The sequence below is a fragment of the Rhipicephalus sanguineus genome, chromosome 7 (assembly GCF_013339695.2).
Source record: "Rhipicephalus sanguineus isolate Rsan-2018 chromosome 7, BIME_Rsan_1.4, whole genome shotgun sequence".
In the NCBI taxonomy this organism is placed as follows: domain Eukaryota; kingdom Metazoa; phylum Arthropoda; class Arachnida; order Ixodida; family Ixodidae; genus Rhipicephalus; species Rhipicephalus sanguineus.
The window spans coordinates 172,641,320-172,655,534 of record NC_051182.1 but is presented as its reverse complement, the minus strand read 5'-3'; the positions used below and the strand labels follow the sequence as shown (position 1 = coordinate 172,655,534).

The following is a 14,215-nucleotide window of genomic DNA, read 5'->3' as shown; positions in this document are numbered from 1 at the left end:
TGACGCTACAATGTTGTGCCGTTTGGATCGGCATAGCGTTTTACCAACTCATTCAGCCATCGCATTGGCATGGTAGATGCATCCATGTGCGAAAGCTGCAAATGTGTAGAGACTATTGAACATCTCTTGCGCCACTGTCCCCAATTTGATGAAAATCGCCGGACTCTCCAGTGTGCCCTGAATAGTGTTACATGGTCGTGACGTCGACGAAGACCGCAGGCGAGATCCCAAGATGAAACTCTTAATTGGCCGACTTCTGGCCGAGAAACGGCAAGTTAATTTACAGCAATACACACGGTCTGCACTGATAGCGATGACAGAGCGTCGACCGTCGATCAACTGACAAGCGGTGAAGCGCGTCGGCATTTAACACGCGCCGTCGAATATTCGAGCGTTATCTCTGGTAGTTGCGCAAGCTCTATAAATTCGAGTGTTCGCGTCTTGCGCGAATCATTACAAAACATCTACATAATCGCGAAGCTTCTCGATCACTGAGGCGCGGTTTTCGCTGAGCACTGCTGACAGTTTTTGTGGGCGAAAACCGAATACAGCAAAAGTGGTAATAAAAAACACACGTTTTGTGGCTGTATTCCAGATCGCCTGAATTAGGTCAGCCGTAAACGCCGTACCTCTGTCGGTGATGAAACCTCTGGAGCGCCGGTCGAAGGACGATCTCTCAACGACGAACTTGGCTACCTCAGCCGCACTGCCTTTAAGAAGGGGCTTTTGTTTCGGCGTAGCGGGTGAGGTAGTCGGTAGCCACGACGATCCATTTATTTCCGTAAGCCTAGGATGGGAACGGCCCCAGGAGGTCCATCCTGATCTGCTGAATGGTCGCCGAGGAGGCTCGTCGGCTGAAGGAAGCCTGCTGGTCTTGTGGGCGGTGTCTTCCGTCGCTGAGAGTCTGGGCACTTCCTTACGTAGCGAGTACGTCGGCGGCAAGCGCGGCCCGTAGTAGTTTTCCTGTACTCGTGCGAGCGTGCGGGAAAATCCGAGGTGTCCAGAGTCGGTCGTCGTGTAGGGCATGCAGAATTTCTGGTCGCAGTCCCGAAGGTACAACGATAAGGTAGCTGGATCGGGCCGGAGAGAAGTTCTTCTTTACGAGGACGTCGTTTCTCAGAAAAATCACGCAACCCCCGCCTGAATACTTTCGGAACAACGGTCGTCCTGCCCTTGAAGTATTCTACGCGCGTAATACCTGTACTCGTGCGAGCGTGCGGGAAAATCCGAGTGTCCAGACGTCGGGTCGTCGTGTAGGGCACGCAGAATTTCTGGTCGCAGTCCCGAAGGTACAACGATAAGGTAGCTGGATCGGCCGGAAGAAGTTCTTCTTTACGAGGACGTCGTTTTTCAAGAAAAATCACGCCAACCCCCGCCTGAATACTTTCGGAAAACGGTCGTCCTGCCCTCAAGGTATTCCACTAGACTCTTTAGTTCGGGGTCGGCTCGCTGTCGTTCGGCGAAGTCGTCGGTACTTATGGCTCCCAAGAAGCTCTCATCATCCTGGTCGTCGGGCGGTGGTGGGTCGACGGGGGCACGAGACAAGCAATCGGCGTCGGAGTGTTTCTTTCCGGACTTGTACACGACGGTAATGTCAAATTCTTGAAGTCTTAGGCTCCACCGTGCAAGGCGACCTGAAGGGTCCTTCAAGTTAGCTAGCCACACAAGGCGTGATGGTCGCTCACAACTTTGAAGGCCTGCCGTAGAGGTAGGGGCGAAACCTTGACGTAGCCCAGATGGGCGAGGCACTCCTTTTCTGTTGTGGAATAGTTGGCCTCTGCTTTAGACAGCGACCGGCTAGCATAACTGATAACCCTTTCCATCCATCCGTCCGGTGCACAAGGACGGCGCCGAGTCCTACGCTGCTTGCACCGGTTGTGAATCTCCGTGTCGGCGTATTCGTCGAAATGCGCAAGTATCGGAGCGTCTGCAGGCGTCGTGTCAGTTCGACTTGCGCTGTTTTCCACTTGAATTCGACGTCGGTGTTCGTGAGCTGCGTTAGTGACTCGGCGATCCGTGAAAAGTCTTTGACAAGCGTCTGTAATAGGCGCACAAGCCGAGAAATCGGCGCTGCGCCTTCTTGTCGGTGGGTGGCGGGAATGCGGCGATGGCAGCTGTTTTTCTGCGGGTCAGGGAGCACTCCGGTATTGCTGATAACGTGGCCCAAAAATAGGAGCTCCTCGTACGCGAAGCAGCACTTTTCTGGCTTGAGGTGACCTGGGGTTCTTGATTGCTTGGAGTGCGGATTGAAGTCTCTGGAGGTATTCGTTGCCGAATTGCCGCGCCTGGCCGCTCGAGGCACTGCATGTATTCGCGGGCTTCTTTCACGCTCAGAAAAACACTTTTATGTAGCACGTATTGAGTAACAGAAAGCTGTATCGGGAGTTTTTCATGTTGCTCTACAGTTTTCTTATTGATACTTTTCATCTAATTTTAATATTTCGGAAGTTGATTAATTAATTAAGACTTATTATGCAATTATGTGGAATGCAAAAAAATATTCTGAGTATCTCTAAGCGACCGCAAACAGCATTACCTTGGTTCTGTTGAGCTAGGTGGCATTTGCATATTTTTAAAGTTTGGCTAAAGTTACATGGGACACCCTGTATCCTCCTAAGCACGATATGATGAAAGACTTTTTCTTGCCCCCAGACACAATACATAAGGGCACTTTCATTCACAGAAACATACCATCAATCTGTCACAGCCATTAATCTCGCCAAGCACAACAATATCCATACAAATGGTCATGGCTAAATTCAATGGCTCTACATATACAAATAAACCTATAAAGCACCTAAAACATGAGTGCATGAGACATACATCTAAAACATTTAAAGACATTAAATTTAAACATAAAGACCAGAAGCTCTGGAGCATCACAACACTATGACAAAGTGAGGGCATAAAACATCTAAAAGTTCAATCTGCTGCCATCAATATCCCCAGAACGACCAGGGAATCAGAAGCTGGGCCGTGGCGAAAGTTTCAGTCAGTATCTGAAACAGCAAAAATGCCATGACAAAGACGATTGTCAGACGCTACTTGTGAAATGGGATTTTTATAGGCATCTACTGTGTAACATCTCATTAGCATGGTTTCAGTCGGCTGCTAAGTGGGAATATACATTTCTACACAACTAAGAACAAGGACAAACATGTGGACAAGGGCAGCAACAAAGATGGTAAAACAAGTAAGGAACTTTGGGGCCTTTCTTCCGAGCTAGTTTGTGCAGTGTACAGGAGCCTGGCTGAAGATAATACAAAGAGTATAAGGTAGGTCACAAGCTCAACACAGATTTCACCATATCGACTGCTTAGAACACTTACACATTAGGAATACAGGCACAACATTTTTGTGCACTGTTCAGGATTTTACATGATGCGACAATGTGAATTCCATTACCTGCTGCTTGCTCAAGTTGTCCTTGCTTTGACTTCTGAAACCTGGTGGCAAGGCGCTCGGGGGCATGTCGGAGCCACGATTTGATAGAGGCCTCAACGTCGGCAGCGGTTGCGTTTGGCGCTTTGCGAGCAGCATCTGAAATTTACAAGATTCCTTAAATCATCTCAACAATAACAGTTGTCTTGGTGAAAATACAAATTTCAAGAGTCATAAACAGTCTGCTGAGCCTACAAAAAATTGAGAAATAAATTACTGCCTACTCGAAGTCCTTCCACACATAATAGATTTGTTATATTGAATAGAGTTGGGCACATCAGTGACACTTGCTTTTTCAAATGATAACGAGGCAGAACACGAGCCAAAACAATCAAATGATTGCTTTACATTTTTTATTTCGGCTGCTATTTCAATCACCTCACACTGCCTTGCACTGAAAGGTTGCACAGTGATCTTACACTTTATTTATGCCCTTCGCTTTTTACCAGACAAACTATAATATTTTAAGTTTTTAGCCTCTAAAGCTAAGCCTGGACCTTTAGAGTGCTACCAAATTGTAGATTTTTTACCATGTAGGCTTCTTTAGCCAACATTAAAATTTAAGTGCACAGTGAAATTGCAGCATCCTTGCAGTGCTGAAATATGCAACCAATAGCAATAGTGATAACTGACACTGCAAACTTACAAAATAGATAAACGGGCAGCACTTAAAAAAACAGACCAATGAGCATGTTTTTGTTTTCCTGAGGAAGGCTAATTCTGTGTAAAACACAAAAGTAAGATATTATACAGCACACCTGTTATGGCTTTAGCAATCTTCAAGGCGGAGAAGCTCAGTTTTCCTTTTCGACCCATCCAGGAAAATTGTGCCGCAACCTCGTCTGTGATGCAGTATGACAAGATTCTTTTTGTTGCCCAGTAGGCATCTTTCCCACCAAGCTGTGCCAACTCATGAACCTGTGTACAAAAGAGAAAATTCTATTCAACAAAGAAACTTGTTGGATGATGTGAATGTTTTAGAATACGAAAAAGAGTATTAAGTCATAAAGCAAGTAAGCAATGTACGAAAAACCCATGACATTCTTGATATTGCAAAACAGCAGTGTTTAACACCTTGAATATTCATTATGAGTTCGATGAACTGAAAAAAAAAACATAACCCCCTTACCAGGATCTTAAATTTTCCAGCATCGAGCTTGTCGTCGAACTCTTGTAGTTCTTCAAGACTGCTTAGCGGATGGCCTAAGAGCTCTGCGCATTCGGTGACTGAAGAAGTGGGAAGCATATCGCACAACTTGTTCAGGGTGTCCGCTTGCTGTTCCAGCATGAAGCGAAGCGTGTTCAGCAGTCGTAGCACATGCCGCTGGAAGTCTGAAAAATATTGTAAATAAACGCTATTAAAACTTAGTAGGGTTCAAGAACATTTTAAGCAAACCATTTTACTGAAAACTGCATTCATATCTTTCAAAATGTGCGTACTCTTCTCTACACAACAATCATGAGGCGAGTTTCGTGGCCGTTCTTGCGCTGTCTGTTCACCTGAAAAGCACAATTTCAATTCATTAGTAGTTTGGAGTAACTGGCTAATGATTTATTTAACTTTGACCTCCCTTATCTGGCACATACCTTCATCAACAGTGGTTATCAGACGTACCTTGTGGCGAGTTTGTCTCTGACAACTGGGTCCCTGCAGTGTCGAAGAACGAGAGCAGTGAGCCACAAGAGCCGCTCTACTTGTTAGAAATTCTGATGTGCAACAGATAGTGACAAAGAGCCTAGCAGAGCAAAGAAATTACCGATAGCAAAGGTTTACTAGTTCAATTATAAAACTGAATTATGGAGGTTAACATATTTTGGTTCATCCACTTGCTTCTACAATGCTTGAGAATTCATTTATGCATGGCTCTTAAGAAGCTTTACAGCTATCTGTGGTTCTAACCTATAGGTTAGAACGACAGAAAGTTGCTAAATTCGTTACACACAAAAAATAATAAATACGCACGTAAATCGTAATTTTGTAACGAGACAGCTGTATATGTGTGAGAATACCTGCTGTGCCTTTGTCTCCCTGGCCAAATGTGGGCATACTTGTTGCTTCACTCGAGGTTATTCCTAGAAAGCAATACGTGTAGTCCATCACGTAATGATTCCTATTAGCATTAATCGCAGCCATACACTGGCTGTGGAGCACAGTATACTCCTATAAAACAAACTTACAAAAGCTCCAGTATTTATACTGAACTTCAAAGCTACAATTCCACAGTTCATTGTTGCAGAATGAATTTCTTTTGTAGCAATCTGCTACAATTGCATGAATGTCACAATTCTATTCATGCTATACTCCATGATAAACATTTCTGGCAAGTGAATAAATGCCAGAGGGGCAACTAGCAAAGTTTCAGTGTACATGCAAGGTAAATACCTTGTTCACACTTGTCGAAAACAAGTGCTGACTAGACATTCAATGTGAAATTACCAGAAAAGCATTCCAAGCGTTGCATTTATTTTACTGTGAAGTTGGCAGTGCACTGCTGAAACACAGGGGAGAGCGAGATGGACGAAGCACTTCGTCCCATCTCGTCCTACTTGTGTGTTTCAACCGTGCACTGCCACCTTCGTTATGAATAATTACCAACACGCCCACTCGCCCATCATTTTAATTTCACTGTTTGGAAATATGCTTTGTAAATTTTAAAATCCTATTGATAAAGGAACATGAGCATTGTCAATAACAGGCTAGCTACGAATGCATCTAGCAGCCTGCTTTTCTCTTCTAACGAGGAGTTATTCAATGCTGGTATCCAAATATTCAATGCAGATGAAAGAAAGGAGGTGGTGCATTGTAACATCAGAGGGTTGAGAAAAAATTGGCCTCATGCACCAACTGAGTGCTTGCAAGGCTAAAGCTACGTCCTTAATGCAATGATCTTGAAAAGTAATGGCAAATACATTTTACAATACCAGATGGAAAATTATTTGGGATAGGTGGCAGTCCTGGCTGGCTTGTGGCAGAGTCTTCCTCCTCCTCTTCACTGTCAGAGTCACTCCAGACTGCTGGTGGCCGTCTACGCCTCTTCAATGGAGGCATTTCAGTTTCACTGGCCAGGTCTGAATGGAACTGACTGTCATTTAGCTTTTTCCGGGCATGTTCATAGGTAACTGAAAAAGTGCAAAATGTGATCAATATAATCACCCCTGGCTTAAGGCGTAAGGTGACTGAAATGCGCTTACCGAACAAACCTTTCACAGCAATTTCATACTGCTTCCACCATGACTGTGGTGGATGCTGCTTCTTTGCCATTTTCCCAGCCTTCTCTGCTTTTACATTATGCGGCCAGACGCACACGCTCCCGGTGACCCAAGTAGTTGGCACAATTTCAACCTCTTTAGAGGCAGTGAACTCCACAATAGCATAGCTCATCTGGAAAAGAATTCTGAATTGTAGTGCCACCATTGCACAAAACAGCACTTCCTAATTTTTTGTCAAGAAAGCATTTTAACTTCGCAAACAATACAAATTTTCATTACTATAAGCACACTGTTGCTTCAAATAAGAATAGTACCATGGAAACTATGTATATAAGTGACCATTACATGCTCAATCATGATCAGGCTTTCACAATTACACAATAGCAGAGAGCTACTCAAGAATTAAGTTGAACATAGAATACACTGACCTGGCCTAGGAGAAGCATGTTTCAAAATAATTTTTCAAGCTTTGTCAAGCTATAGCTCTCAGCGTTTGGCAAGCTACAAAGGCAGACATCTGCTTATACGACAAAAATATAGTCATGTTGGCTGTTCAAAAATAAATTTTGTACCAAAATGCCTTCATCGCAACATGATAAAACCTTAAGTCAAAGCATCGTTGACAAGCCATAGGAAATGTATTTGCACATGAAGCCAGACATTTAGAATCGGGAGATGAAAGGTTTACATGTCAACAGCAGAAAACAAGCTCCACACTTCAACTTCAAAGTTCAAGTAATAACGCTGTGTTAGATACCAAAATAAGATGCTACATGACAGGCCACAACAGTTTTTATAGAACTGTTGTCAATGGTCCTGCTAAAACGCTTTAAAGGATCCCCACGTAAGATGCTTGGAAAACAATCTATACTCACCAACATTTCTTGGGAATCGAAACGAGCAGCTGTGAGCCAACAAAGGATCTACACATACTTTCGAACAGCTGCAGATGCCCAAATTCCTCAATATTGTGGCACGGTCTAGTGGCATGAAGAATTATTTTACAGCAGCCAGAAAAAAACTTCAGTAAGGCCTCTCATTCGCTACCACACTCATACAAGAGCTTGTGTGAAGGCAAATAAGAGTATTCAGGGAAAAGTCAGCACCAGAACAAGTTCCTCACTGCTACGAGGAAAAAGCACAGAACACGACACTAAAATGAGCTAATCTTGGAACACATACTAAATGGTATGCAACTCTGGCATTACTACAAACTGCGTCTTCCATGGGAGCTTGACCATTTTTCGCACATTGCTCACAGGCCACACTTTGAGGTCTGAAAGACCTGAAACAATATAAATATCAAGTCTTGAAGATTCAAAGGGGTGTGCGTAGAAATCTTTTTTATGCAAAAATTCTTGACCAATGATGCAAATCTCTTCTGTACCCCTCATGGAAGCAATGTTTCTTGCAATAATAATATGTTCACCCTGCATGCAGCAGTTGTCCGGCTCTTCTATGCCCAGTACAAAATTTTGATACTTCAGAGTTTTGAAGCATGGAAGGCAGCATGTAGGAAGGAGTGGACCATTTTCACAAGGTTGTCTGGGAATAAGATCATGTTGCCTGCAAGGCACTTCAGAAGCAGCTGATTGTGCCTCTGCCATTCTATTTGCAAGTTGTTGTAATGGTTTCCCATGTTTGTGAAGGTGTCTCTTTAATTGCTTCATATTGTTTTCAAAGGGAAACGCACTGAAGCAGTCCAATGCACCATGGCGTTTGACGTCATCAGACAAGTGTAACAAGCAATGAACATTGAACGACATGTGCTCTTTTCCATACAAATGGGCAAAACTGGCAACAAAATGTTTCAGGAGTGCCCCGGCATAGTCAGCATGTTGACTGCACAACTGCTTGTTAACCAAAATTGACAGCGAGGCATGGAGAAGCAAGAAATGTTTATAAATGTCATCTGCGAGAATGCCGTTGAGAAGAAGAGGCCCTGTGTAGAGCAGAAGAAGCCTAAATTCAACAGCCTTCCATCTATCTAACTCATCGACACCCCTAGGCCTACGTGGGAATTCACGCGGGATGTAGCGACGCAAGGCAGTGCTTTGCTGATTGAATGTATGACGTTGAAGTGGTCCCAGTCGAACATTTAAAGGACCTGAAAGCCACAGGGAAAAAAGCTTTTTCACAACACCTAACAGAACAACATGCATATAGTCGAGAGGAACATCGCACACAGTGTCAAGAGGCAACTCAACAAGAATTGATGTTCCTCTGTGATGCTCGGAGTCGTGCTGCTGCCTGAAGCTAGCATTTGTGCGGAGGGGACAGTCTGAATCGGGGAACACAACCTTGCCTCCAATGTATGCACCCTCAACACAGCACTTGGGACAGCCATTGTAGCCACTGTGGCCTTTGGTCATCATTACGAAAGACCGTGCTGGCGCATCACAAACAAGAGCCTTCAGACAAACCTCAATTGGCTTGCCATTCACAACAAGCCCATTCGCCAGCAAATACTGCAACTCATCAACAAAAGCTCTCAAAAAGGCATTGGATGAATGCGGCTTTGAAGGCCCCGCATAAGCCCCGATAACAAATGGCCCAAAGCCCTCACCACAGTTACTAACTCTACATTGTATAGGCCAAAGTTGCATTCTTGAGCTTTTTGCAAGGGGCAGACCATCTACATTGACAATGAGCGAAACAATACTAGGAGGGTCTTTCACGAACTTCAACGAATGTTTAAGCCCGGCAGCGAGACCAAAATGACAATATTCGCCCGGAGACAGGGCCACCACGGAGTACTCGGTGTTTCTAGTCGCGGCGTTTGAGGAGTGCACGCGCGTCATCAGGGAGGTCAAGTTCGGAAAGATGCTGTAACGTTTATGCAGCTTCAATAGCTGGTTTAATGCTTTGCGCTTTATGTTATCTCAACTGCCCATTGACGCAGAGCCTCTCGAAAGCTTTTTTTGCGGTGCTACTTCTTCTGATGAAAGAACGGGCACAGAAGAAAAATGCGAGTTTGACATGAGGCTCCAGGCAAATCATCTGAATCACCTGACGAACTATTTGACGATTGTGTGGAATCGGCATCACGATTCGCAAAATGGGCGATTTCATGCGAGGCACTACTACATTCACTATGCACAGCTAAGTCATCATGTTTTGCAATGCCAAACGTTGTGGCTCCTCTACATGGCTGGGTGGCGGAAGCCGCACAAGCACTGTCTCCCAAACACTCCTGCACAGCGCACAAGGGTTCAATTAGCAGATGTGTCCTACTTGCTTCCCGCGATGCCTTCTCCGTAACGAGCTTTTTGCGAGGCCTCTGCATGTTTGTAGAAATCCTAACAAAATTTGATAGTCACAACTGTCACATGGCTTCTAGCGACTACAAGCAAGAAAGCAGCTGGTTGCATACAAGGGATAACAGCCTTGACAAGCGCGCGGTCCCGCTCACCTTGGTCAAGTAATACTCAGACAAGGAGCTCGTCCACGGCCGCAAGTCAGACACGGGATCTCCAGTCGTGTAGAACCTTACGGAGCGTGAAGCCAGGTACGCAGTTCTCGAAGAGGAAGTTGTTGAAAAGCCCGCTTCGCGTTACCAAGAAATCATACAAAAGAAATGGCGGCCGTCCCTACAGTGTATCCCGCGCTACTGTGATGGCAGTGATGATGATAGACGCAATTTTAGTTTTAAAACGACATAAACGTGAGCTCAATAGTGTAATAACTCCACTGTGCATAATTTTAAAGTTATAAAATGCGGTAAAAACAAATTTACTAGCAGCTGAAATGAAAAACAGTGGCGATTAAACAGTGGCGGCCTACGTTTATGGATGGCGGTGGCAGTTATAACAGTTGGCAACTATGATCAAGCAATGGCGGCGCGCAGCAACAAATTGTAAACACGCAAGTAGAGTGACCTAGAATGGAGAGTGCTCGGAACGAGCTTCCAAAAGTGAAGCCAAACGACCGTAACGCCGCTTGGGGCGCTGCGATCGGTAGCACTCAGCCCGCCGTGGCTCAGAGGTAGAATGTCTGCTTCCCACGCAAAAAACCGGGGTTCGAATCTCGGCAGGAGGCATTGTTTTTCCAGTCTTTTTACTACTTCATGCGTTGATTTTTTTATTCTTTATACTGCTGCTTAACAGTTCTTCCAGGGCTATGCAATGCAACAAAAATCAAGCAGAAGCTGAAGGAATAATAACAAAATAACAATCTTTTGCAGTGAACGATAATGTTTGCAGCGCCACCTCACGGGAATCACCAAAACTATTACCACCAAAGCATGGCCTCCGAGAACAGCACGCATACAAAACCCCGCCGACGCATGCTTGACAGGCTCCGCTGTGCGCTCAAGGCTCATTCACAAGGCCGACTCGGCACCGCTTTTGGTCAGCCGACTGTGCGACAGCAGTCTACATGACGGAAAATGCTGTCGCCTACCTGCGCTACCTGCGCGTCAACTTCGGTGCTAAACTGAGAAAAATAAAGGTTAATAAAGCAGTAAAAATAGCGCTAATGGCACACGGTTGGTCAACTCATTATTTATGTTTCAGCCTTCGCGCGGTCATGCATAGTCAAAAGATCTGATGGCAAGCTGCGCTAAGTTAGGCGACAAAATGCAGTCCCGTTCGAAAACGTAGACCTATAAGGCCATACAGATATATGTTTCAAACATGCATGCGATAAAACGACGTACTCGGGTGCGACAGAGGCGACGTCCCTTGGCGGTCCCTGGGTTCCGGGTTGAAAACATCCGCTATGAATCCAGTGAGGACATCCCTGGGACGGCCGAGAAAAGGACCAAACGGACGTTCGGAAATAGCCGAAAACATACATCCGCTGTATGTCCTACGGACGTCGGGTTTTGGACGTGGACGTTCGGCTTTAGACGGGACGTCCAACGGACATTCATGGCCCATTGGGAAGTCGGATACAGTGCTCGCGACAAAAACAGAATACCATCTCAGTACGAGTATATAACTTTTTAAACTTTCGAGTTTGGAACAATCTTCATAATGTTTGGCATGCAGAGATCGTCCCCACAATATTACAGCCAAAAATTTACAGAACAAGGGTGATAGCGGCGTTATGAATCAATGATGATGATTGGCGTAACAACTTAGAATAAACTGTGGTAAGCGCTCGTCCCGTGTTCTTCTTCCCTCTTGTCTCTAGTTTTTCTGACGCTGTTTTATTATGAATTTAAAATAACCTAACACTGGACAGCGGCTTGCAAAATGTTGCTACCTACCAATTGTTACGCTGTCACTCTCAGAGCATCATATGTGATGAGGCTGAATCTGTGATTTAAAATCAAATATGGGACAGTGTCCCATCCAGTACACAATGTATTTTTGAAGTGATATAAATACTGATGCAAATCAGAGCACTCCCCTTAACCCCTTCCCTGCTTATTTCCTAGTGCAAAAGCAGCCATATTTTTGCGGCTTGTACTTGAAAGTGCATTTTGCCGGCAAACTACCCCAAATAAGCAGTTATGTTACTATAGAAGCGATTTAGTTAATACGACGAGTTATTTGCAATGATAAAGTTTTGGATAGCCGTGAAGATTCGCCGAAAAAGTTTGCATGCAAATGTTTTATTATAAAGACCGTGTTTTTTCCGTTCTGTCAATATGATGTCCCCACGACATAACCTGATAGTGCAGGCAACGCCAGAAACACAAAATTTATTTATTTATTTATTTATTTATTTATTTATTATTATTATTTATTTATTTATACATATTGCAGTTCGTAATAAGGCTATGGCAGGAGTTCGCAAATACACCGTATAGCACAAAAAAATTGGGGGGCGCCTAAGCTTCGCCTTTAAGAGTTGAACGCGATAGCGATATTCTGTTCCTAGTGCGCAGTTCGAACACTACGAGTGTTTAACAGAATGCGCGCACTAAGGTGTTGCCTTATGTAATGGGTAGCATGCTTTAAACCAGGAGCAATTATGCGCGAGAAACTTTTTCGAAGTTGCGATGCACCCACTACGTGGTCCTAAGGGAATACGCGCAGTAATGTGTGTGCCTTTTGTAATGGGTGGCTCTCTTTAAACCACGAAGTCGTTATGATATTGACATGGTGTGACGCCCGATGGCAATGTACGCTTGTACCACGCAATATTACTGCGATATTACATCTCGTACTGTGACACCTGTATACAGACGCGTATTTTTGGGAAGCATGAAAGTTACTTTCAGAGCAGCCCCAAGCAGAGGTGGCTGTGTGGTAGAACACCTGCTTGCCACGCCGACGGTCTGGGTTCGATTCTCACTCGGACCCAACATTTTTATTATTGATTTTATTTGCAGCTTTTTCCATTTTTCGCTCACGGACAAGATGATGATTTTTCGCTCACAACCAACGGCCCCGACGCCGACGGCGGAATTTCTGCGATACGAGCTCTTTAACGCTATCGCGTTAAAAACTTGGAGGACCCTTGAGCTTTGCCATCATGAGTGCAACACGATAGCGTGATAGGGCTCCGTTCACAATATTTTCTTATTTGCCCGCGTTGCTTCGCTTCTCAGCAGGCACCTCAACCGCGAAGCGGAGATAAGAATGATTACGTACGTAACATTGGCCACTTTGCATCATCCTAGAGTGCCTATCACTAGTAGGGTCAGCAAGTGAGTATTACGTAATCTTTCATCAATTTATGATTTATTTACGCATTGAATACGAGTCTATAAGGGCTGAAATACATTTTCCTACGCTCGTGCAGAATTTCTTGATGCAGTGCTAGATAATGATAATCAAATAAGCCTCCCTGGTTTCCGAGATGAAAAATATATCTAGGAAGAGTGCAACCTTGTGGGACGTTTTAGGATGTAATAAATTTAAGAAAAACGCAATAGGCAAGTACTGGCTAGGAACGTACAAACACAATATAAGCAATCATTATTTTTGTGATACGAGTGATAAAATTTTTGAAGCTATTCTCTTTCTTCAGAGCTCATAGTAGTCACAAAAGCTTACGAAAGATGTCCTACCGTGTTGTCGTGGTTGGTAAGTTGCTTTCTGTATTTAGCACCCCAAATCGCCTCAGGCAAGGAGAGACACCATATTAGTGCTAATCGAATAATTTCGGTCACCTGGGGTTCTCTAACGTCCATTGAATTCGCACCGTACACGTGGTTTTAGCCATGCGCCTCTTTCAAAATGCGACTGCAGTGGCGGGGATTGCCTTTCAATTTAAAAGCCTAGCCAAGTAACCACGTGGGTCGTTACAACAATAAGTGTCGAAATTACATTGTGGAGAATAGAATATTCACCATAAAAGGGAATTTTACCGAAACATAGTGCCAAATATATTATTAAAAAGCAAAAAGCAAAGGCAGAAAGGTAGGAGCATGGGCTACGCTGGAAAATAAAAATACATCTCCTTAGCTGCGTGGCGCTTCAGCCAGCATGGCAATGATGGGTACTGCATGGATTTTTATAAGCATCGGTCTGTGAGGTCCGTTTGGCTCCGCGTGGACTGCAGCCACTTTATCGCAAGACGAAGCCCAGCAAACGTTCAGCAGTTACTATTGACCACCATGACCTTTTTAGGCTGACTAATTCTAATCGGCTCACGAAGTTTACAAAGA

At 44.4% G+C, this 14,215-nt stretch overlaps 1 protein-coding gene across 2 annotated transcripts; it reads right to left on the bottom strand.

The window, feature by feature from the left end:
• Nucleotides 1-2,430: 2,430 nt before the first annotated feature.
• Nucleotides 2,431-8,087, bottom strand: LOC119400545 (uncharacterized). Of its 2 annotated transcripts, XM_037667605.2 has the most exons (9): nt 6,634-8,087; nt 6,364-6,561; nt 5,452-5,514; nt 5,057-5,089; nt 4,882-4,941; nt 4,571-4,773; nt 4,200-4,359; nt 3,406-3,540; nt 2,431-2,999 (listed from the first exon to the last, which is right to left on the bottom strand). In XM_037667605.2, the coding sequence occupies exons 1-9, from the start codon at nt 6,854-6,856 to the stop codon at nt 2,989-2,991; spliced, it is 1,086 nt and encodes a 361-aa protein (XP_037523533.2). In that variant the 5' UTR covers nt 6,857-8,087; the 3' UTR covers nt 2,431-2,988. The 2 variants fall into 2 exon arrangements, with proteins under 2 accessions (XP_037523533.2, XP_049273584.1); XM_049417627.1 differs by having other exon boundaries at nt 6,364-8,087.
• Nucleotides 8,088-14,215: the final 6,128 nt, after the last annotated feature.